General features: G+C 39.4%; 1 protein-coding gene across 5 annotated transcripts in view; it reads left to right on the top strand.

Moving 5' to 3' along the window:
* Positions 1-25,981, top strand: part of LOC113147947 (transcription factor 4) — a 193,597-nt gene that overhangs the window by 43,325 nt on the left and 124,291 nt on the right. For all 5 annotated transcript variants that reach the window (XM_026339298.1, XM_026339301.1, XM_026339303.1 and 2 more), the window contains 2 exons: positions 2,353-2,408; positions 2,981-3,056. In XM_026339298.1, the coding sequence (XP_026195083.1) occupies positions 2,353-2,408; positions 2,981-3,056 (132 nt within the window). The remainder of the gene's footprint in view (positions 1-2,352; positions 2,409-2,980; positions 3,057-25,981) is intronic.

Below are 25,981 nucleotides of genomic sequence, written 5' to 3'. Positions count from 1 at the left end.
TAACTGCAGAGTTTGGTTTAAGACCAAATGAGAACAGAGGAACTACAGACGTCACACAGGTGCTCACACAGACACATTAGATGTTGTTGTAGCCTGTCAATGAGAACCCATTTATTACCATCATCACCCTGTATCTCAGCATAAAGATCTCCACCAGTCAACTTACTCTCTCATTGAAAAGGACAGTCTTGATTGTGCATGTGTTGCAGGTACAGTTAAAGTAAAATTATATTGATTTCTGTGAATATTTTGTCATTTCATTGTTTGTTTATTCAGTGTGGTATATGATCCATGCCACATATGATCTGCCTTTGACATGGAGGGAGGTGGGGGTTTGTAAGGACCTACAGCAAAAAGGTTTTGGCCCGACGGAGCTGGTCTTTCTGTTTGGAGTTGGCATCAGATGCATATTTTGCCTTTGCTTGTATATTTTTTACGAGTGCTCCAGCTTTGTGTTGGCTATCGCTCTCTATACAGTAAAAAATCTAGATCAGCACAATCATTTCTTTGCTTTACTTACAAAAACTCTCACTGTCAGTAAAATGTATTTTCTGGACTATAATAGCAAACAGAATATTGTGGTGTTTTCTTTCGTCATAGACAAGCTTGGCTGGTCTTCACACACACGCATACACATGCACACAGAGGCTAACTGTATTAATAGGAGTCTGTTTTGTGTCAGGCAGGTCTTAATAGGATCAGTGTGAGAGACATGGAGCTGTCTGTCAGTCTAAGTTCATTAACTGATGATAGATAACCTGCACTCTGTGTGTGTGTGTGTGTGTGTGTGTGTGTGTGTGTGTGTGTATGTGTGTGTGTGTGTGGGGGGGGGGGGGGGGGGGGGGGTCAGGTATGTCTGCTTTTAAGAGTGTGTGTTTTCCTGCTTGTGTGTAAATTCTCTCTCTCTCTGGTGTAATTTATAGCCCTCAATCGGAGGCCTTATCAGGTGCAGGACACATGGACGCCTCCTTCTCTCCTTCTTATTTCCTCCTCCTCCATGTCTTTCAACTCCTGCACACTAACTTGTGTTTTTCTTACCTCCTTTTCCTCTCCTCCCTCTTAACCAATCTTTCCCTTCTCACTTTTCAATACTGAAAGATGCTTTCTTTAATTACTGTTCCCCCGATAAAGTATATGTTTCTTAAATCCAGCAAATAATGTGTTTTGCAAATACTACAATATACAACCATTTCTTAAAGCCAATTTACCATCAAGTGCTTTGTGTAATCTTCACTAAACCTGCATAAATTCTATTCTATTCTATTCTATTTTTCAAATAAGCAGCCCAAAGGTACTTTTGTTGAGATAGCGACTCTTGGTTTGACTCCAAAAGGCATTTTTGTAACTGAACCAGTTTATTTCTATTGTACAAATGCACAGACACACACACACAGACGCACACTCAGTTAAGCTGACAGTCCAAATGACTGCACAGTGAATGTAAGCTGCTCACTATACACACACTGACACAATGGAGAGCCTATTGAAGAGAGATTTGTGAATTACAATGCATGAGACGACTAAGTGCAAGTGTGTGTGTGTGTGCTCGCGCGCGTGTGTGTGCTTGGGTGTGTGTGTGTACTGTAACCAAGAGCTGTGCCTGCACATTTAAGTGGACCTGGACAAACTGATCGACCTGTCATGCACAAATCACAATCCTCATCCCTCTCTCTGTTAGTGACGGTGTTTACCTGTGTACGTCTCTCTTTCAAAATGATGAAACAGGTCCACAGTTACACTCAGACACTGTGATCTGCTCCCACTACGATTAAGGTCCAGTTAGGTTTAGCAATACATGATCCCCTGACCTGTCACTTTTGTCAGCAGACTGACCTGGGCCCAGTGTGATGACAGTGGGAATTACTCTAGATCCTTTATTAAACTAGGAGGTCAAAGAGACACACTAAAGGCTCCAGAATCATAATCAATAACACTTAATGACACGGAGAGTAGTGAGAGAATGATTTACACCGCTGTAGCTGACTATAGACACTGTACTGCAATAATATATAGAGGACGGAAGTGGTGATGTATGTTTATGGTCAAAATGATGAAAGGCATTGATTTTGCAAGTGATTAAAAAAGATGCTTAGCGTGGCAGCTTGTAAATAAACACAACTGAATAATGAGTCAGTGGTTTAGTCGTGGAAGTACAATGAAACTGGAGAGTTTGCATTTTCTCATTTGATTTGATGATTTTAAAAGGACTGTTTCTCATAAATGAGTCAACTTTTTAAAAAACTAGAGAGACTGATGTTCTGTGGCTTTTATTTTCCCAAACTATATTATGTCACTTAAACTTCACTGTTGTGTTTGTTGTCATCTAATTACTAATCTCTCTCTGTCACACAGATATGGAGGAGAGGACGAGTGCAGGGTCCTGGGCAAGTGGAAGTCGTCCCTCCAAGGTAGCAACATTAACTATAATACTTAACATTCATACTACTGTTAAATGCAATTCTTTTAATACTGATGTCATTTCACCTTTTACTTTTTTTTTTTTTTATCAAAGAATCATTATTATCTTTTTTACTGCCTTTGGCCTCGGGGGTTTTATTTCCCTTATTCATTATTTCATCATCATTTATTATTTTCTTTAATGGTCTTCATGTGTTACCTGGCGAAATCCTGTATCTGGCCTGTATGATTTTTATATGCATGAGATAGATGCATTCATATATTTTCCACATCTGGAGCCATCACTTTTAATCAGCCTCTGACAAATAATTGTTCCATTTACGCTTTGCTCTTTTCTGATTTCACAAAAATATTTCATTGGCTTTTGTCACAGAAAGAAGTGAAGTGTTAACGTAGCAGCCTACTTGAGGCATGACTGTAGGTTTCATTTCTAGGTTTTGTCTTTAACTGACATGTTGCACATTATTACAGTGCAGTGCTGGATGTAGCTGTCAGTTGAAACTCAGTTGTATTTAATGTTAAATGAATTGTTATTATCATATTTCCTTTCTTTGCTTTGCAGAGTTACGCGGACGGGTCTCAGTACATGGCATCACATGACAGCCTCTCACCTCCATATGCCAACTCCAGGCTAACAGGTACAGTGCAAAGTGTGTGTGTGTGAAATTATTAGTATTATTGGTTGTGTGTTACAGTAGCATAGTAAAGTAGTATTCTATACAACTCCTTCTTGCCATTAACTTTGCAACTTCAATGCTTTGTTGGCTTCTGACAGTGTGTGTGTCTGCAGAGAATTAGTCAAACACTAGCGTACACTCAAAGAGACAGGTCATCTGGCATGCAATCCCCCCACCCCCCTCTCGCTCCCTCTCTCTCTCATTCTCTCGCTGCCTGCTGTGTTGAAAACGCCAGGCAGAGTGTGCTCATTTACCCATGATGCTCTCTGCCTCTGGCTCTGTCCAATGTGGCGCCAGTTGTGAGCAAATGGCCACTGACACAAATAATCTGCCTCTTTCTGTCTCACTCACAAACACATGCATACACACACTCAGGCAGACGTATAATCACTCAGCACACACATGCACATACATACACACACAGCTTAATTACCTTTGACTGGATGCATTAAATATGGAAGATGTCAGCTCTCAGCTATCTGATGATTCTACCTGCTCTCTCCCTCTCTCTCTCTCTCTCTCTCTCTCGCTCTCTCTCATTCTATTTCTCTCTCTAAAAGTTTAATGTTTGTCACACATCTTGTGGAAGAGCAGATCTTAAACCTTCCGCTGTGAAGGCCTAAAGAGTTAGAGCATATTGTTCCAAAACCACTGATTTAATGCTGATGTTTCTGATTTAATTAACTCAAGATTTTGGGACCTGGCTGCTTGGATTTCCTCCAATTAAAAGGTCACTAGTGGTGTTAGTGTCAGTGTCCCACTCCGTCCAATAAGGTGTTGGATGTGATTTGTCAGTTCACAGCCTAGTCTCTTTAACAAAGCAACGCTTGTTCTAATTTAAGATTTTCAGAATAAGAGCAGTCACATAAAGATGTTTAAATTGTCATTTATATATATACTATATATATATTATATATATATATATATATATATATATATATATATATATATATATATATATATATATATATATATATATATATATATATATATATATATAAATGTATATATATATAATATATCTTGAAAAATATGAGTTTAAAATAATTGAAATTGAGATCATTCTGAAAAATGTCTTTTTTGTTGTGAATGCAAAATGAAAATAAGTACATGTACAGTTAGAATATGATGCAAAGCTTCCAGGTTGTGGTTCCCTTGTTGGAATGATCCATTGTGTGTGCGATGTATTGTGACAGTGTTGTGATTATGGTATGTATCTGTGGTGGCAGAGAAGGAAGCGACAACGCAGAGTCAGAAATGGAAATATTGTATTCTTCATCTGGCACACGGGAGCCGCAATTTACTTTGATAATGATAACACTAAGAGACAGAGACAGCCAGGGATATGGATATGGGACGCACACACACACACACACACACACACACACACACACACACACACACACACACAGTACCAGAATTGCCAACGGTGTTGCAGAAAACATCCCCTTCACTTTCTACCTTTCACTGTCCTGACCTGGTTAAATCACACTGTGTTCTATGTATGGTTTTCTATTTTCTTTTTGCATGTCCTGATGGAGAATGTTTGACTATCAGCTTCTCAGTGATGCTGTTGTAGGCATCAGAGAGTGAGCTTAACAGTACTCTTTTCATAGCTGAATATATACTATACATTGCTATCTGGCTGTAAATCATTTGGATGGATCTCACTGTATGATGCAAGGTCCCTGTAGTTTGCTGTGAAGGTGTTTCTGGGTGGTTGTAGCGCGGTTACTTGATGGTTGACAGACAGCTACTGACTAGAATTCAGGACATGAGGTGGTTGCACTGACGTCTATTGCTTATTTCCAGTGCGGGAGAAAGAATCTTCATGTATTAATCACTAAGTGTTAATTGCCACACATTATATTTAGTATATTTCAGTTGTAGTTCCTACAGCAAAACAACCACGGATGACATATTAGGAATAGGAAAACTCTAAATGGTTTGGGTCCACTTCTCTCCTTAGAAGGTTTCCTGCAAATCATCACAAAGAGTGGTCATCTTTATCTTAAGATGAAACAAGTCAACAATGACAAAATCTAAATAGCAAAGCATCCTCAGACAAGTCTTCCTGCAAGTCACACTTATAGACAGCCTACAACCTGGATGAGTAAAGTTAATGACTACACCGATCAGCCATAACATTAATACCACCTGATGGGTACAGGTCCTATACGACCAGGTCCGGTGTGGGTGGGTAACGGGGTCAGATCCCAAACTTTACTTGGGGCAGGACTAAATTTTATGTCCTTATGTGTTTTGTATATTTGTTCTTCACAAGCTGTTGAGCTCCACAGTTTTAATATGTTTACTTCACAGCTGCAGGATTGATGTGTGAGTAATAGTTTGCTTTACAGTCACTAGAAAAGGTTTAGGGATGAGGTTAAAATCATCATCCCAACAGGAAAGTTGCATTTTTAGCATCTAACCCCTCAGTTTAGTAATGGTAATCAAATGTGTTAGGATCACACTGCAAGTCATCAAAGCAAACTGAGTCAAATAAGATCCCATTGTTCTGTGGGGCTAATCCAAGCTAGAGGAATGTCTTCTTGTGGTGAATTACTGTACTTGGATTATATTATTCTCAGGTTGGACGTACACTAAAACTAAAAGAAGAAAGAGAGTGTGCGAGTGCAGAGTGTGAACACAGCCTCTCTCTCTCTCCCACTCTAACCTTGTCTGTCTTTCTTAACCCCCCTCACCATCAGATTAGAGTGATGTTATGCTCTAGATAATCAGCGAAGGGATTAGTGTCATCTCAGCGACCTCACTAGATTAATCGGCTGCCACACACACACACACACACACAGAAAAACCCACAGTGATCTACCAATAAGAAGTGTGTGTGTGTGTGTTTTATGGGGAAATGTCTGTAACTGCGGGCTGTTGTAGGCATCAGAGAGCGGGCTTAATGTTGCATTTGCATGTATGTTTATGCAGACATTTCTTTCTGTCATACATGACAGTGTTTTTTTCTGTGTGCATTTTAACGATTTTTGCTCATGTGTGCAAATTTGTGAGACCAGCGCCCTATGTGTGTATGTGTCTGTGGGTTTGCGGTGGTGTTCAGTACACGTTGCGAGGTTACTGTGTCATTGGCGGAGTGTGTGATGTAAGCTTCATATGCACTGTGTGTGGTTATATGTGGTTAAATGTAGGTGTGTGTCATGTTTTTGTATGCACTAATATACTCGTGTGTTTCATTGTGTTTTCATGTTCATTTTAATTTGTGTGCCATTGTGTGTCCATGTGTGTGTGTGTATGTGTGTGTTGTATGCATGTATCTGTATATACATCTGGATGAGTGTGCTTACTTGTGTGCCTCAGTGTGTTTCTGCAGCTTGTAATTGTTGAGGTATTGTGTGACGCCAGCTTTCATGTGTATATGTGTGGTTATACAAGTATATGTATGCGTGTATACCTACTGTATGTGTAGTTGCCTTGCAGAGCAGGTGCTCTACCCTGACACACCACCCCCACCCCAAACCGTAACTGTCACCTACATTGTAAATGGTAGGCTCAGTGGTTTCAGCCTGTAAGCACATTCTTTTCTGTTATAAATAATGATGTGGCTTCACTCTGACTCTGATGCACAGCAGCTTCATTGCACCAGCTTTTCTGTAAATTAGCAAAGTAATCTGTCCAAGAAAAGGTAAAAGAGCATACGAGATGTTTCTGAAAAATGATCTGTGTCGATTGCAAATGTTTTAAATTTTTGAATATTATTAGGGAAAATTAGTCTATTTCCACCCCACCCTTTCATAATGCTCCTTGCAGTCTTTCACCTACAGTAGCTAATGCAGGAATTAGTAGCTGACAATCATGTGAATTAACTGCTGTCACTTCCAACAGCTAACACTAGCTTGAAGCATCTGTACAAGAGGAGCAGTAGACCTGAAGTGTGTTCACATTTTGACTGACGGCCAAGAACTCCCACCCCTGTTGTTGGCTTCCTCTGATTGGTTAGAAGGGTGAGCCTCACTCAAAAATGCTACTGGTTGCACATTGTAGCTTAAAAAGAGAATCGCCTTGTTGGTATTATGTCAGAAAATTGAAACCGTTTTTTTATCTGTCCCTCAGTATGTTTTTAGCTATTAGTCTAACCACACTTTCTAACACGCTAACATGTTAGAATGTTAGTATTTAGCAGGTGTAATGTCTATCAGGTTGTGTTTTGCTCGTATAGCATGTAAACTTGCTAATATTCTCTAATTAGCACTAAACAAAAAGCACACCTCAAATATTGAAATGTGGAGATTAAACAAAATGTTGACAAAATTAAAATGTGACATTATGATTGTGCGAGACATCAAAATCATTAGGAATTATCATGAGTCTACAAATAGCTGCTGACATTTCTGCTTTGGACCAAAGGGTTGGACGGACCGAGCAACACTGACATCAGCATTAACATTCTCAAACTGCTCTAAAATCACCTGATTTAGATGCTGGTGAGCTATCCAAGCTCACCACAGTGTTCTACAACAAGAATTTTTAAAGTCAACACCGGAAAGGGTGATATAATAAAGATAAAAGTCAAATTTTAAAAAACACTTGTAATTATTGATTGTATTGCAATTATTGATTTGTAACTAAAGTTTTTGCAGTTCATCTTAGCATTGCTCTAGCACTGTTCAAGATGCCTAATCCAAAAAAATAAAACACTTTGTGTAAAGTGATATACAGTATATGCAAGCATCCAAAAATGTGAGTTTATCCATTTTAAACAAATAACTGATGGTCTTATTTTTCTTTTGAAAAGTGTAGACACACAGTAGCAAGAGGTGTTGATGTATAGTTAGAAAAACAGCATTAAACAGAAGCACCCAGTTTTGACAAAGCTGGTATAAACCTGATGATCTTGGCTTCCTCCTCCTCCTCTTGTTGTTTTTGTTGAAATGCAGTGAGTCAGCCGTCTGTCTCACCTCTGTGTGACCTTATTAATGAGTGTTGAGCCACGAGGCCGGACCCCCTCTGAGGAGGTCACATCTGGACACTTTATATAGAAATACATATCTGTCTCTCTCTCTATCTCTCTTTCTCTCTCTTCTTCTGTCTGTCTCTTCTTTCTAGCCCCTTTTTTGTGCGTCTTTTTCCCCATTCCACTGTTGATATGCATACGCTATATCATATTTCTCATTCTCCTTCATCACTTCTTCCTCTCGCTTTCTCTGACATGATTTCTTGTCCTCTAATGTTTTTTTATTTCCTTTCCACCATCTCTGTATTACCCTCTACTTTCCTCACCCTGTCTTTCCACCGTAGAAATGAGGCCCCTCTGTCTCCCTCTCTACCCCAGGAGCCCCTCACCTCTGCTGTGTGTGGTGCCAAGGTCGTCCCCCTGTCTGTCCCTCGTGGGTCTGGGTATTTGTGCTCAGAATGTTTAAATGGAGAGGAGAGGAGAGGAAATGAAGAGAAAGAAAGAGGAGAGACACATTTGTTAAGAAAATTGACCAGATCCTAAAAAAGTATGTAGGGTCATAACTAACCAGTGTCCTAAAATAAAAGACATCCACTTAACAATTATTTCTTTTGCAGTGGATAAGACACACAGCCACTGATGACACCTGAGACATGAACCGTGTCATAGAATAAAAGAAAGAAAGGCATTAGAATATTATTATCTTGGTGATTTTGTTCCTGTTTTTGCTGATCAATACTGAACAGCCACCGACTTATTCTTGTGGATTTATTAGAGCTGCATTGACTTCAGTGCAGTAACACGGATGCACAGTGTACGTCACTGCAGAGTATTTAGTATATTATTGTTTTGAAGGGGCCATGTATCACATGTAAATTGCCTGTGTAATTAGATCAGACATAGTAATAATAGGTCTTGTCAAGGCGACAGGGCGACTGGTGGAAAATGCTGAAAAGAGCGGTACATCAGGGAGCACTTCAGGGTTTCCTGATCAGGGACGGAGAAATGTCCTGGAGGATTTGAAGTTTGAGAAGGATAATAAAGTAAATAGTTAAGCTGATGAGCAGCTACCACAAGATTTAAATTTTAGAGGCAGGTGGTGTTAGTTGGATTCAAGCCTAAGAGCTGAAATCTCTGCATTTATCCTGATTTATTGCTAAAGTTCATTCATTCCATCAAGAAAAAGAAGTGCACTGGGGGCATGTTTGTGCATGTGTGCCCTAAGGTGTTTGAATGTACTGAAGAAAACTGTAAGCAGCAAAGAAACTGACCAAACTAAAAATCACCAGGACAGTTCTTAATATGTCATGTCTAATTATTCTATAGCAGAGAATGTAAATAATTGTTAAAATAATTATTAGGGATTATATCAATGTTCGATTGATAGCTTGACATGTTAGGAAATAGTAATAAACAGCGCATTAACCTACTCAGATTGCTTGTTTTGTTCAACATGTGAAACCCAGGAGGAAAAACAGGAGATTTGACAAAACATTCATATTTGAGAAGCTGCTGTCATTTCATTTAAAGATATTTCAAACAATGCCAACACCATGACATTTGTTTAGCCTTCTAGTAGCTATAATTGTTGGGTGCACCACAAGAAGCACACCCCTATAATCCTTCCCTAACTATAACCCCACTCAAGAAATTAGGACTATAGTGATGCTATCATTCTTTTGTCCTATGAATCTCTATCTATTTGTCTAGCTGTCTGTCTATCCATCCGTCTGTCTTCTCCATCTTCTGTCATCCATCCAGATGAGGCCTCTAGAGACCAAGCTCGGGTCAGTCATGTTACACTGTGCATGTGTGTTTTCCTACCTCTGTGTGAGTGTGTGCCTGTTATCTTTCTATCTCTGCGTGTCTCTGCTGCTATGTGTGTGTGTGTGGGTACGACTCGTGTGTGTGTGTGTGTGTGTGTGTGTGTGTGTGTGTGTGTGTGTGTGTGTGTGTGTGTGTGTGACAGACTGTGAAATGGTGCGTAGTAGCACCTGGGCCCTTCAGTGTTGATTGATCGGCTTGGTCATGTGGAAGAGTCCCATCTGGCCAGCCACGCTACGGTGTGTGTGTGTGTGTGTGTGTGTGTGTGTGTGTGGCAGAGGGAAAGTGCTTGTTTGTGTGTAAGAGGTAAGAGAGAGAGATAGAGATGTGCAGCATGAAACAGTATGTTTATTGTGAGAGGGAGAGAGGGACAGCTCTTCAGTTATTACTGTGGCTCCCAGAGGCCAAAGATAATCTGTATTTTATCATCTGAGAGCAAGAGACAGAGGCTACATTCACATTGCAAGCGCTAAAGAAAATATCCACTCCTTTTTTTCAAACCGACATCCTTGTGTTCATAAACACTTTGTTGGTCCAGGGTTGTTTTTCATGGTTTTGTTCATTGTTCATGCTTTACAGCACAGTTACATTCTAGACAATATTGTGCTTTCAGCTGTGGAAACAGTTAGAGGGAAGTCCTTTCCTGTTTCAGCATGATAATGCCTCTGTGCACAAAGCCTTGACTGGCCTTCGCAGAGTCCTGACCTCAGCCCCATCCAGCACCTTTGGGATCCCTGACTGAGAACCAGGCCTTGTCATACAGTGCCACTAATGAAAATGAAGTTGATCATATATATCGAAATGTATTTTTTGTCATATTTTGGTTGTGTGTAACCTCTGGTAACCTTTTCTATTCTGAAAGGGTGACTTCTCAGATCTTTCACTGGCTTCTATGGTTCTAGTTTGGGCAGTATATGTAATGTATACTATGGATATATGTAAAGTATGTATGTGTGTATGGTTAGTAAGAAGCTCCTCCTGGCCTTTCTAGTATGAAAATCTCTCTTTCTCTCTCTTCTAGCTACCTAATTTAGGTAGCTACACCTAATTTACAGAATGCATATGGAAGTTTAATTATTATACATCTACCACAAATGACCAACATCTATGAAGGCAGCCTTAGATATGCATTATATTACACATGTTTGATGATATGCAATGGATACTTCCACTGACAATCTTTATTAGCTGTCCTTCAGCTGGTCCTCAGTAGCACCAGCATCATCCTGTATGCCAGACCACAGAAGCCACAGCTTAGTAAAAGTCACATGAATTCAGATGTGGCTGTTTAAACTGATGTGACATTGCCACAAATCACATGTTTCAGATTTAGAATCGCATTATAAAATGATATAAATCAGGACGGATTTTGCACTCTCTTGCCATTTCTATTTTAAAAAAAGTCAGACTTAAATGGGAGGGGCAGAAATGTCTGTTTCAGCATGGAAAAGAGAGACAAAAAGACAAAGACAGATACAGAGAGAAACTAAGACAGAGACAGTGTGTGTTTTCTGAAATGAAGCCAACTGATAATTAATGCCTCTGACATCATGGTGCTCTAATTAAGCCTGGCATTCATTAAGCCAAGTGAAGGGAGGGGGGCGTTTGTTAGTGGCTTTTTTGAGGGGGGGATTTGTTAAGTCTTCATAGTTTCTCTCTTTAGTCAATAGAGAGTGAGAGATGGAGCGAACAACAAAAACAGACAGGTGAAGGGAGACACTGAGCATAGAATAGGACCAGGTGATGTAACACAGCCTCTGGCAGCCATATCGTAGATCCACAGCTTGTGGGCAACAGAAGGTGTGATCAGCTGATTGCCTCCCTGAGTGTTGAACTTTTCCATATCAGCAGACCTTACCACATCGCAGTAGGTCATTTCTGACTAGAAGCTAATTAGTTAATCAGTAATCCATGTGATTGGTTTTCTCTGATTCTCAGATAACGACGAGATAAGATACAGCAAGCTAACAGTTTGTACTGGTTCATCTTAAGTTGTTTAAACTGGCTCTACTGGAACATCAAGACTTTCAGAGTTATTGTTGAGTGCTTAAAAACACTGAGTTTAAGGATCTCAGTGGCGCTAGACACACATCAACATCTGATCTGATTGAAAAATGGCAATTATCAATAAAGAGACATAAAGCATGCAACTTAAACATCACTACACAGATCAAAACTGACCAAAAAAAAAATCTTCTGAACTGTGATAAGTGATAAGAAGCTGGAAACAGGCATTACTTAACATTTTCTCTTTCCGATTTCCTCAGAATTTGGTTACATTTGGATGGAAATCCACTTAATTGGAAGAGAAGCTAGTGAAATCTTGGTCATCAGTCCAAAATGTTGGCCCTAGACTGAACTGTGAGACACGTCCTCAGACAGATTCACATGTCTGCCAATCAACAACAGCCTGAATCAACAGTCAGAAAGTAACTGAGAAAACAGAAGTGAAGGGAAAAGTAAGAAAGATGCCAAAAGGCGAAGGGAAAGTAAAAGGGAATAATGAGAATGAGACAAAGAAAGAGAAACTTTAAATGAGAAGGAAAAAGATGAATAAATAAAAGAATAGAATAGAAGATTAATAATAATAGGAAGAATGATATTGATCATTAATGAAAGAGTAAAGAAAAACAAAAATGATAAAGTGCGACAAAGTGAAAGAGGTGTGAAATGAAAAGTAAAGTTTTGGGATCCCTATCCATTTTTTTGATCGGAGGATTTTCTGATAGCTAATTAGGCATGGAAGGCCAGCCATCGACAGCTGCATTCATCATCATAAAACGTAATAATTAATGACATTCCAACAAAGAAAAATATGCAAATGAGCTCCCCTCATTAGCATTTTCATATTCAGCTCCCATAATGCTTTTGCTGACAAGGTTGTAATTAATGAAAATTCATGTCTCTTAGCTGAGGTCTAGATTGGATCGCACTCATTCGCAATCCCCCAAATGAGGAGTAAGGGGGGGAAAAAACACGACGGGGATCACTGCCAAGTTTTTAGGGAGACGAGCGGGAGGGGCGAGAGACACAGAGAGAGAGGTAGACACGGAGAGAGTTAGAGAGAAAGGGGGAGAGACAGGCAAATGGAGATGGAGTAAGGCAGATGGCGAGAGATGAAAGGAAGACAGGCAGTGAGAGAGAGAGACAGATAAAGCGAGAGCAGCGGAGAGCGAAAGAGAGCACAAAGTTAGAGAACAGCAGAGATGAGGTGATAAACAGGTGCAGTGTGTTACTTGGAAGTATTCAGACTATGAGAAAGTGCCACTTTTTATTAGAGAAGGACTATTACCTGCCACATCTTAAACACTACATCACGTGACATTTTTGACCCTGGGTTTTGTCTTTCAGGTTACATTCACTCCATCCTACTTCAACTAGATGGGGTGTGCAGCCTGTTCAGTCGTTTAAAGAAGCCTGGCTTGTCGACTGCTTTTTCCATAATTTGTAGAGTCAATCAACCAATCACAGTTGAGGAGGTGGGATTAAGAGTAGGGATGTTAGCTTCTTACATAGCCAGCTAACTTTAATGATAAATGGGGATAGAATAACATAAAAAAAATGCCAAAGTGGCATTACTCATTGATCTGAAACCATTGAACAGACATCATTTTTAAGGTGATATATTTCTTCAATCAAAGTGTTTCAAGCAACTGCACCTGTTGTCCAAAAGTGATGTTGGAGGGACACAGGTCACTGACTTCGGAACAGTAAACACAATAACCGACCCATTAACAAAATGTAAAACTGGATTAATGAGCTTAAACAAAATGGCCAGTGCAGTGTAGTTATTAGGCCAGCTATATATTGTGTAAAACACATAATTACTTTATTCTGCTTAGACAGTACTTTTAATATTGTGGTCAATCATCATATTTTCACACCTTGATAAAACCTTGTTATTGGTCTTCCCAGCTGAATAGAGATCTGTAACAGTTGGTGGCAGCATTACTGTACACTGATGTTGTGTCTGCACTGCCAGTGTCATTCATTCTGTAAAGTTATGACTTGAACATGGTGAAGAGTGTGTGTGTGTGTGTGTGTGTGTGTGTGTTTGAGGGAGATAGAGGGAGCGATACTCCCTTTGGGAAATGCTTCTGTACACCTGTGAAAACGTAGAGTCAGAGCTTCTGTGAGAGCTTATCACTGTGCGTGTGTGTGTGTGTGTGTGTGTGTGTGTGTGTGTGTGTGTGTGTGTGTGATGATACTGACAGATAGTAGTATCTGTGGTTTGGCACCTGAACACAGTTTAAATGTGATATTTTGCTCTTCACTTGCAGCAGCTTGTAATTGTCTTCAGCTTCTGTAATAACAATATTCAACAACATGATGGCAGGTTAATCTGCAGCTCTGTCCTGCAGGTTTTCTAGTAATTACGTGGTTGTTGTGTCCATCAGCTGAAAAACCCCTCCATACATGATTGTTTGGTCGCTGTCTTGCTTGATGATGCTTGTGTCATCAAACCTGGCATTTCAGTCAGTTGTAATTGCATATGAGCTTTCGGTGTCGATTGTGTTCTGTGTATGTGTTCTATGACAAAAAAAAGTTGTCAGTGTCAATGTCAGTACCTTACACATTTTAATAATGCTACAGTTGGAAGAACACTGACAGATAAGAAGAACGTTGTCTGGCAACATTTTTTTGTTCAGTATCAATGTATTTGCAACTTGTATTTTATATTGTCAGCAGTAAACTAAATAAATAACCATTATGTTAAAACATAATCTGTATACATTAAAATTTCTGTCAAAACACATTGTCTACAACTGCAGTTTAGTTATAAAGAAATTAATTTGATTACTCATTACTTAGGTTTGATGATTACTTTTTCTTCTACTTGGGTAGTGATTTTAATTTGCCTATTATTTTACTAACCATGTCTGCCAGTCTAAATGAATGAACTCAAATAAGTAAAATAACTTGTTGGAGTTATTCAATTGAATATGCCATTCTGTTCAAAAGTTTGAGTTCATTTAGAAAAGTCTTTGTTTTCAGTGAGCTAATGATCGAGCCTTTTAAATTGATTAACATACATTAGGAAACACAATGTTGCATTGGAACACAGTACTGATGTTTGCTGATGACGGACCATTGTTTGCTACAGCAACATAAACAATGTTCCCATTGTATTTATGATCTATTTATTGTTACGAAATCTGCTTTTCTTATAAAAACAAGAACATTTCTAATTCCAGAATTTGGATTTAGAAAAAATAAATAAATCTTTTTAAAGTGCCTTATAGCAGCTTCAAATGTACTTTAAATTAATTAAATGTATGTAGAGGAGCAGAACTTTGTACTGTAGAGACACTCTGTAGATAAAAGGAAGACTAAAACTGCACATTAGATGGTTTTGTTAAAGTAGGATTATCTCTGTGAAGTGCTTCAACCTCCTGATACAGTCTGTTTAAAGTTCAAAGTAAATTCATGATGCACAGGATAATAATCAGTTTTTTTCAGAATGTTAAACACAGCATCCTCTCACAGTGGTCTGTAACACTAAAATGTGCATGTATTAAATTGTAAAGAGAATGCAAGGAAAGAGTTTTTTAAAGTAGTTTCCTTAGAAAAACATGGAGGGAACATGAAGCCACACAAAGCAGGCAGAGGAGTTGATTCTGCAACGATGCTGGAATACTGATGTGTGTGTGTGTTTGTGTGTGAAGTGCTGGCACAAGATAGCAGTTGCCCCCTGGGCTTTGCCAACGTGGCACTGCCCCCTCTGCAGCAGCATGGCACAGTCTCTGTCTTTGTTGTGAAACTGGCTGTGTATTGAGGGGTGTATATGTGTGTGTGCTCTGGAAAGAGAGGGATCCACAAAGAACGAAAGGGAGGAATAAAAAAAAATTCTTCCCCATATTTTACCCGTTCTTCTCTTATGTCTTTAGGCAAGTGAAAATATTTGCTATGTTTGGAAGCATCCATCTTGCTGTATTGCCTCTGAGCAAGACACTGACTTCTGTTGTTGACCTTTGGCCTATGACCTTTGACATCAGTGTTTAGAGAATTTATTGAATTTTTTAAACTCTCTGCAAAGGGATAATGGCGCATCTGTAAATTCAATTATGTATCTGTGTATTCCTTTAACATATGACTGAAGGCTCCACCTGCAGGTAGTAGGCCTATTCATAATAAGCTGTAAGCTGCTTCATGTTTAACAAAACACCTTTTTATGTGGTGAACTTTGTCAGATTTTGATTGGCTAATGCAGTTTTTGTCATAACTGTGAAGGAATAATAACTTTGTGAAGCCACAGATACATAAGAATTACATGTATGTTATGTACAATGTAACACAAATGTGTTACTACATAGATTGTTCAGTGTATCATAGTTACTACGCTAGATCTACTACTGCAACTGTGTGTGTGTGTGTGTGTGTGTAGGCGCCCTCTTTGTGGTTTTGTCTAAACTGAACGTATCTGCTCTGTCTAAACAGACGTTTCCTGTGGCAAGCTTTTAGGTAACAGCCTCACCAGTGTGTGTGTGTGTGTATGCGTGCTCGTATGTGGTGTGTGTGTGTGTGTGTGTGTGTGTGTGTGTGTGTGTGTGTGTGTGTGTGTGTGCACATGATATTTTGTCTAATTCTCCTAGTCGCCGTGTTTGAAGTTCAGGCACAGGTGAGGTGTACCATGTGAAACCTGTAGACAGTAAAGATGAGAACAATACACATGATAAGTTGTTAACATTTTACATCAAGGTAGGACTTTGCTGTGTGAAGATGAAATGTAATGCACTGATAATGTAATTCAATTAACATCATTTTAATAACATAGACAAAGGCCTTAATATGTGATTTGTTTTAGATACTTCCTTATTATTAAATGCAAAGTCAGATATAGTAGTTTGGTAAAATACTTGAAACTCACACAGTAACTCTAATAAGATACTAATGCAGTATCATTGGTTTGGAGTTGACATCATAATTTACATAACACTAAAATAATGTTCCGTTTTGTTTTATCCAGCTGATTTGAATGTTTTTAAAGCATTGAACGGTTTTTCTCACACCCATGACTGTTATTCAGTAGGGCACCTAATGACCTACCAGTAGGCCAGTAGGTGGTTCTCATCATAGTGATCTACTGAGCCTAGTGGCAGATCGAGCAGAGATGTCAGTGGCTAGTGGTTTTATTAACTTTTTAAAACTGTATGAATGTTTTGTTTTATTTTGTTTTGTTTTTGTGAGTAATAATAAAACAATAATAAATAATAATGATAATAAATACCTAACTCTTAATCACAGTCACAGTATAAAGATTTTGAGCTTCTGCCGGTTCTAAAGTCACATAGTTGTAACGTTGTGACATACTTACACAAAAGTGTAAGTATTAAAAATAGAAAATTGAATAGTACATTTAAAATTAGATGTAAAACATTAAATGTATACTTGAAAAAGTCGGAGGTTAAAACTTTCTTTTAGGGGTGGATTGTGTTAGGTGCTTGGAAATGGAACCTGAAAAGAGACAGACAGGATGTCTGGATTTCTTAAAATGAGAAGTACAAATAAAGAAAATTAAGGCTGACACAGTTTTGTTGATCCTATCATTAATCTATCCTTAGTTTTGTAGATTGTTACTTAAACAGATCACAGAGAGGAATCCCCCTTACAAAAACACACCTTAATATTGTATTGCTCTCCTTTTTTCTTTTTCTCTTTTCTCATACTTCTAACCCTCCCTCATTCTCTTTTGCTCAGCCTCTCTCTCCAGTTTACTTCTCTCTTCCCCTCTCTCTGTACCATATGGTGTACCATGGTACATTTAGCTTGTCAGTGATAATGGATGGCCATGGAAGCCCAGTTTTGCTTTAAGCGCTAGCTTGCTGCTTGCTGTCTCTGTCTGTGTGTGTGTGTGTGTGTGTGTGTGTGTGTGTGTGTGTGTGTGTGTGTGTGTGTGTGTGTAGTGGATGATGGCTGCTGATGCTTTCGGCTGTGGGATGAGGGATCATGAAGCAAAATCAGGCCTTGCATGCTTTCAACACACACTCAGTTTCACACACGCACGCTGATGCTCGTTCATTGTGGCCAAAGACGCGGACACTTTGGGCCGATTTATTCAAGCGATCTGATTGGTCGGTGCAGGAGTCCGAATGTGAATGAGATTCCATGTTTTATACTGCACTCGATGTCAGTCTTCAGCTTTAGTTGTTGATGGTTTTCTCTCAACATATGGGCCTTTTAGCTTCTTTCTTGCTAGAACTTAGAGAAAATATCAGTATCTAACAGCTGTCCCCTGTCCATGAGGAGCTATAGCGGATTCAATTTTGAATATGTGTTTTCAGGTGGAAATTTTAAAAATAGCCCATGGCTTAGACACCAGCCAATGAACAAACAGAAAGGGTGATGACTGATTTTCAACTTCCTTCCCATTGTTCTGGTATGGGGAGTACATACATATTGATGGTATAGAACTTACACCTGCCCTTCCTGTGTTCAAACATCTCTGTGGTTCTAGCTGCCATCATCTGAAGGCTCCAGGTGACGATACCTTTTTTTTTTTAGTTTAGATGTTGTCATATGGTTGATATGGTTCTTTCTTAACCTACTCCTCCAGAACTTAGAGCAGATAGAAAAACATTAACACGTGGAAAAATAAAAAAACATTAAGAAAGCCTAAACTTGACTAGCATTTATCAGCGGAACAGTCAGGTATTTTACTGAGGAGCTGGTAGAGACCCAAACCAGAGCTAGGTTCAAATGAACAGTCAATACCGGACTTATATTCATCAGGGGCACACAAACATGACTCCAAATTTAAAACAGTAGCTGTTTGCTAACATGTCATCTTGTATCACCCTAAATAAATGTAGTTTGTGGCTCGTTCTGCTGCCCCCAGGTGGCTACAAAAGGCGCAGGCCATTTATTATAAAAGTGATGAACAGAAAATTTGACAACTGGGACTCGATGAGGTTTTTGACCTTAGTTTTGACCATTCACTAACCAGAGTTGTGGTTACAGCTCCTTCTGTCCAAATGTCAAAAGTGTCAAACCAGAGCCTTCAGCATGTTGTGTGCAATTTCTATTTAAATGCGTTAGTTAGAACAAGTGTATCTGTCCCCTTCTAGAACGTCAATATGACTTATATTACGCAGCTCAAAGATCAGGTCATGAAAAGAAGGGATCAATGATGACATCATGTGTGAAAAATTTTTAAGAATCATATCTACATAAACAGTATACTTGTATAAAAAATAAGGTGCGGAAACAGTAGGGAATTTAAATAGACACAAAACATCTATTCATCTGAAATTAATTTTCTAATCAACTGAAATCATTAAACATTTTTTATTAATTTGTTCTAATTTTTTCTTAGTTCAAATGAGCAGTAACTTCTTGTTGGTTTTGTCAAAGTTTGTCACTGATACAAATCAGGTTTGGACAACTCCTCATGCCTGCAGCCAATCAGTGAGCAGATCTGATCTCATCTTTGGACGGAATATTCCTCCTTTTCACTCAGTACAAAACCCTCAGTTATCCCCGGCAGCGTCTCCGTCATCCTCATAATCATTATCAGAAACAAGACGGGGAGAATAACGGAGTACAGAGGAAGACAAGAGCCGAGTACAGGAACAGGATGTCTCCTCTTCCTCCACTCGTCCTCATCCTTCCTGCGTCCCTTTGAGAAGCAAAGTGAAAGAAAGACACAAGACAAGAGAGAGTGATTGTGTGTTAATGTGGAGATGTGCTTGCAGAGCACCATTTGGATCAGTGTTACGTATGCAGCACAACATAGCACTTTTACAGAAACATGTGAAAGATGATTTAAATGATTTTTTTAGCATCCATTACTTTAACCTCTCATGTGAAATCCTCTCCCAGTGCACATGTTGTATTAAAACCATAATACCCATGAGGACACTCTTTACTGGGGTCTCTGGGAGTGCTAAAACTGTTGATGGCACTCAGCTCTGCCTCCTACATGCTGCACTGCCTCAACACTGTCATCTGCATCACTGATATGAAATCATCCGATTTTTGTTATTTTTATATTATAATTATTTACCTTATATATATTACTGTAAAACATTTTCAGTGTGTGACCTGAAGTAGAACTTTTATTTTAAAGAAATAAGTTGTGTCTCAGTGACCCTCAGCCAAAGCATTAACCCTGGAAGCACAGTAATCTAGTGACAGCTAACACTAATAGCACCGTGGTACTGATATTAACTAATTATCATGTTTGAAATTCACATTTTTTTAAATCGATATCACCAATGTTGTAGTAAAGTATAAAGTATGACACTGATATTTCTGTATCTTTATCTCTCATCTCTCTTGTTTCCTTCTCTTCTTTCTCGTTTCCTTCTCTTCTCTCCTCTTTGCCTGCAGCTGTGTTCTCCTCTCTCCAGCTGTTGTCAACCAATCACCTGCTCCCACTTACACACACACACACACACACACACACGCACACACTCACAGTATAATTATAGGATACGGGATGCTGGCTGGGGATCCATTTGAACGCATGAATAAATGGAAAAGGGTGGATTTAAATAGAAAACCCAAAGAAAGGTGATCGATTAATAACTTGATCATTTGATGCATCTTTTATTTATCAGTAGAATAAAACAAGTTCTGTGATTTTTTAAATCCAGTTTCACTAAAGTGTCAGTTAAGGAATTATTTGACGGAAAAATAACATCAATTAACATCAATTTTGATGATTTATGATTTATCAGCAAACCATCAAACAATTCCTTGTTTGACCTTCTCAGTTGTCACGATTTGCCCAGGGGAAGCCTTGATAGAGAGAAACAGAGATTTTGCAGGGAAAACAAATAATCACCTTATCAAAAACATTTTAAAATGGAAAATGGAATGGAAAATTCAGTTTGGCATAATTTTACACAGTATTCAAGATAATGAAAAAAAAGGAAGTAAATGCAATAAGAAGTAACAAAGAAAGAAGTCCATCATTAGGAAAAGAGCTTGCACAGTGTCACTCATTAGTCATCCCACATAGACTGACCCCAGTGATGGAGGAGCACCAGAGTGAGGAGCAAAAGGCTAAAAAATAAAGACTGAACATAAAAAGAAGAGGAGTGCGGGTAACCTTAGTGAGAGAGAGAGAAAAATATTTAAAGTAGAGCAGCCAGGCTGCCAGAGTGGCCCACAAACTTTCCCTGTGTATCACTGTCTTAATGTCCCGACCGTTGGTTGGTTTCCATGGCAGCAGACAAGTATAAAATGGTAGCTTTTCCCTTTTTTTCCAGGGCAGTGCCATGTGAAAGCAGCGAGCAGAGTTTCTGTTGGCACACAATGAATGGAAACAGTACTGACAAAGACAAGAAAACCAGTGCAGTCAGTGTTAAGGAGGAGAGCTAGCTACAGCTAAAGAAATGATATTAATACTCGATCCAGGAAGGTGATCTGGTTTTTGTAAAACAGTGCTTGTGCATGCTGGACATCTTCAAACCAACAGCTGGTTGCACCTCTACATCTACAGTAGCTCTAGCACTGTACTGCTTGAAGAATCAATCCACCAGTTGAGGTTTTACAGGCCAGATGTATAAAACTAAGTTTTAGACATACTGAGATGAGCGTGGACGAGCTCATTGCAGCTCTAAACACTGTTCAATGTCCATTTAAAAACTCGTAATCACAGTCACGATATCTTTTCAATCGGCATTACAAACATAGCTTTTGTGTCGACAGGAAGTAAATTATGCAAACTTTCTCCCAGAGGAAAACCAGCTAAAATGAACATCTGAATGACGTCAGATTGAAGAACAAAGTGAAAACTAATTGATAATTCAGTTTAATTGTCAAACCAGTCAGCTTCATAATGCCTGTAGGTCAGTGGTCACTAACCTCTTTTCCAAGGGGGCCATATTCCATGCTGTGACAATCCTCAGGGGCTGGCTGCCAGACAAACATAGGGGATAGGGGATGGTTGGACAGACTTATTTTGTGCATTACCATTGTGCATATTCCGTACTGTCAGCATACCACTGGGGCCTAGTAATGTTACATGGGCCACAAGTTGATGATAACCATTGAGGGCTAACTATCGATGTTTGAACTAACTAAAATCATCAGATTAGCTAACAGAAAGAGAAGAAACTAAAGCATTTAATTTAAAAATGTATAAGAAAACATGTAATCATTTTATAATCTTTACAGAGACTGAATGCTATGACTTGAATGATCTGAATGCATAGTATAGATGGTGCCAGGTCACATAGGTCTTCTAGAGAAACGCCGAGGTGCAGACCTCAATCCTTCCCGTGTGGGTATGCCTAGTTCTAGTCTGAATAAACATGGCCATTTAAAGAAAATTGAAATAGTAACAATTTGAAATTTTAGTAGTATTATGCTTTTTGTTACTTTGCCTTTCAGCAGGTGGCTATGAAATGATGTCATTGTTGCTTTTGTGCCTCTGAGCTAGTAAGAGCTTGGTTGCTACTGAATTTAATAGCTTATCTGTGGTGAGTGAATTTTAATAATGCCATCAATCTTTTTGCTATTACAGCTGATATGGGTATTAACTTAAGACATTTTTGTTTATTCAGAGTTTGTTAAAGAAAACAGGTGACAGCAATCTCTGAGTTCATACGTAGGCGCTCAGATGGGTCCTCTTTCCTCCCTCGTCCATCCCCTACCTTTCTCCTGCTGTCCGTCTCCTTCCACCCTCCCCTCTTCTCCCTCGCTGTATGATGTCAGGCGGGGTCTGCCCCGCTGCGATGAAGCTTCGCTGATCGCCAGCTCCTGAGCGGTGTGTGGGAGCAGATATGTCATTATTCTGCAGCCAGGTGGCTGTGCTGAAATCACACAGAGAACATCAGCAGTGTGATGCAGCTCCCAGAACTCCAGCTATAGGCAACCTATCATATTACAGCTGTCCAGGTGTTCAAATGCTGTCACATTCGTCTAAATACAGGTATTGAGTTGGGAGTGAGGGTGGAGGAAGAGGTCTGTCACTAATGGCAGGAGAGAGAAAATGGAGGATGAAGAGAAAATGTAGAGAGGGGAAAAAAACTTTACACTCATGATACTCTGGAGTTAAAACTAAAGGTCTTCTCACTTATGAAATTTTGGGCTCAGTTATGAACAGACCACGTAAAACCTGCCTGAACTCGATGCATTTTCAGTTCCCATTTAGTCTGTAAATACAGGACAATCCTGTTGGCCTACATATAATTCAGACTTCACCCAATTTGTATCCAAGACTGGTTCTTATATTTGGTATTAGGAATCTTTATTTCCTACACAAGAACTAGAATATACCTATTCTGTATCACTGCCCTTTGTCTTAAGTCAGAAGAGGATCTAATTAAAAAGGGAGGCAGAGAAAGCAGACCCAGTAAGGAAGAAAGTAAGGAATGAATAAAGGATAAGAAATAAAAATATTTTAGAAAAGTTGAGACAAGAGTGAAGGAAGAGAGGAACTGAATAGTTACAGACAACCATGACAGTAACAGGAGAAACAGTGTTATGCTGAGCCCCAGGATTCTTTGACCTTTGACCCCTCCAGAGTGACAGCACCTGTCCCATTATCCATCTCCCCAGAGTCACCCCACTTTCTCCTCTCCTTCCGTGGAGTGAGAAAGACGGGGGGTTGAGGCAGGAACTCAGTCTCAGTCTTACTCAGGCCTTAAAAACCAGAGTCGTTAAACAGCATGAGGAAGGGTTGTTTAGACTTGTAGAGATTTGGATAATCTAAAGTTGCAGCAAGTGCTATTCTGAGTTCTTTGGGCTGTCATGGTTATTTTTTTTTAGCTCTGTTAGCTTATCATTTCCCGCTTTCTGCAAAGTACAAAGCTCCCCTGCGAGCGAGTGCATGGCTGACTCGTGATCCTCGCTCTCAACCTCTGTTACTCTTCGACATTGGGTCGGGGCACTGTGGACCTGTTGTAGAACAATAAATCAGGCGATTGCGTTATGGATCTGTTGAGTTCTACTTCTTTTTATGTAATAATAATGTTTAGTCTTCAAAAAAGTAATTTTATTACTGGCCCGTTTCGGAAGAGAAAGGGAAGCGGTTGCGTTGAGGTTTGATCCGACCAAATGAGCCAGTCACGAACAAAGGGTTTTCCATGTGAAGCAGGCTGTAGCTCTCTCAGACCTTCTTCTGTTCCTGCTGAAAGTCACTTACATGTCAATAAAAGCACAAATGAAATTGACATAAGTTGATTGAAAATCCAATTTCTTATGCTAAGTGTTACATCTCAACAAATGCTCTCAAATTCAGCATGACTTATGCTTACATTTCAAAATATCAGTCACAGCTGACGCCACAGTAACGCTATCCATCCTGCGTACATCCCACAAAGCACTACATCAATTGTAGTTCCACAACAACTAAGATGACTATGTCAAGTAGTAGTAAGAAAAATCATAATATGAATGAGAACATGCACCTTAAACTAAACCTTGATGCAGTTTATGAAAGTACTTCTACATTATGGTAAAACTGTTTTTGGAAGCAACATGTGACATTTCTGATGAACCAAAATTATCCTGAAAATAACTATATAAGACACGTCTGCATAAAATATGAAACTATGACTATAAAAAAGAAGGAGGGAGCGAACCAAGCAGTTCAAAAACTGGTTCAAAGCTTTATGTATGTATGTATCTTCACATGAACATGGATTATATTCCATACTATTTTAGTTCTTAGTGAGAGTCCCTGAAGAAAAAAAAAAGCTCAGGAAACATGATCATCTATTTTTATATCAGAAAAACGAGCCATGCTGGCGTTAAACATTCATTTGGTTTCCCGGCCTGTTCCTGTTTGACACATGAAAACCTTGCGAGCCTGAACGTTGTGTCTTTATTTAGTCAGACGGTGTCGGCGAGCAGCTCTCTGCTCTCTCTGCTCATTGTGCTTCACTTTAATACTTCCATATTGTGCTGCTAATTCAGAATTTCACACCTTTTCTCTCGTTGCTACCTCTCTCTTTGTCTTCCTGCGTCGTTCGCTTTCCGTCTCAACCCCGAAGACAAGAGGAAACGTGTTAAATCCACCTCTAAGAACCTTTTTAATTCAACATTAGCAGTCGTCATCTGTCTGCCGAACAATACCCAAACACAATTTACAGCTATGACGGGAGCATCCTGCCTTTGTTTACTCTGCTGCTAAATATTGTTCCATCCATAATGGACTCCAAACACAGAATCAGGCTTTTAGTTTTAGGTAATCCTGAATGTTTTACAGCAGATTTTTTCCCCTCTTTTTTTGCTGTTTTATTGTCTTGGGAGCATAATTGGAGTATGTTGTTTTCTTAATTTGTTTTTGGTTATAGAAGGAACATGGGCTCAGTGCCTCATGGATGTAACTCCAGATGCTATTGTGTCCGAGGTATTTGTGGAAGTGCTGCCCGAAATCCTCAAGACAAAGGCAGCAGATACGGTGGGGGAAAAAAATATAAACCCTGGAAAGAATCAAATCCTCCAAAATTCTCATTCGACAACTCTTAAGAGGACAGGGTTAAACTGGAGCATAAAACAAGGTGATGTCCCAAAAAGAAAAAGCAAAGCCACATCAATGCGGCGGTCTACCTAAAGCTCCTGCTGTGTTTTCAGGTGCCATGTTTTCTACCCCGTCAGATCACAGCGAAATAAAGACAGATTGATAAATTCACGGATGGATGTGAATGTTGCCAAATCGAGTCAGACCCGGACCAAAGTAAACGCCGTGCCACGAAGCGAGAAAAGAGAAGGAGAAAAGAGAAGGAGGGATGGAAGGGTGGGGGGTGGGGGGATTTGGGGCTCTAATGCCAGCCTTATGCGTCTTTTAGTCGTTTCCGCCGTCGGGGCTTGGCACGGGCTCGGTGCTGTCAGCCAGCCAACAAAAATCTGCAGTGCCTGCCGCATTTCAGCAGCCCTGTTTTGTCTGAGACCAACACACACATACACACACGTTGGAAAAAAGCAACACACTCGCGCCACATACACATTCTGTGCTGCAAATCGGCGACGTTTTTCTTCACAAAACTGAAGATTCATGAGAGAAAATGTAAGAAGTTGAAGTCAAATAGAATCCCTCAAATCCAATTTTTCTTTATAGACCAACATTTTTTATTGTTCTTTTTCTTTCTTTATTTTTTCTTTCCAAAACACACAATAGTGTGTTAGAACAGTAATTTCAGATATAGTTCTCTGGTTGAGGTCCTGCTGTTTGGAGGGCTTGGTG

The sequence above is a fragment of the Anabas testudineus genome, chromosome 22, assembly GCF_900324465.2.
Source record: "Anabas testudineus chromosome 22, fAnaTes1.2, whole genome shotgun sequence".
Lineage (NCBI taxonomy): Eukaryota > Metazoa > Chordata > Actinopteri > Anabantiformes > Anabantidae > Anabas > Anabas testudineus.
This window is presented reverse-complemented; position numbering and strand designations above follow the sequence as displayed.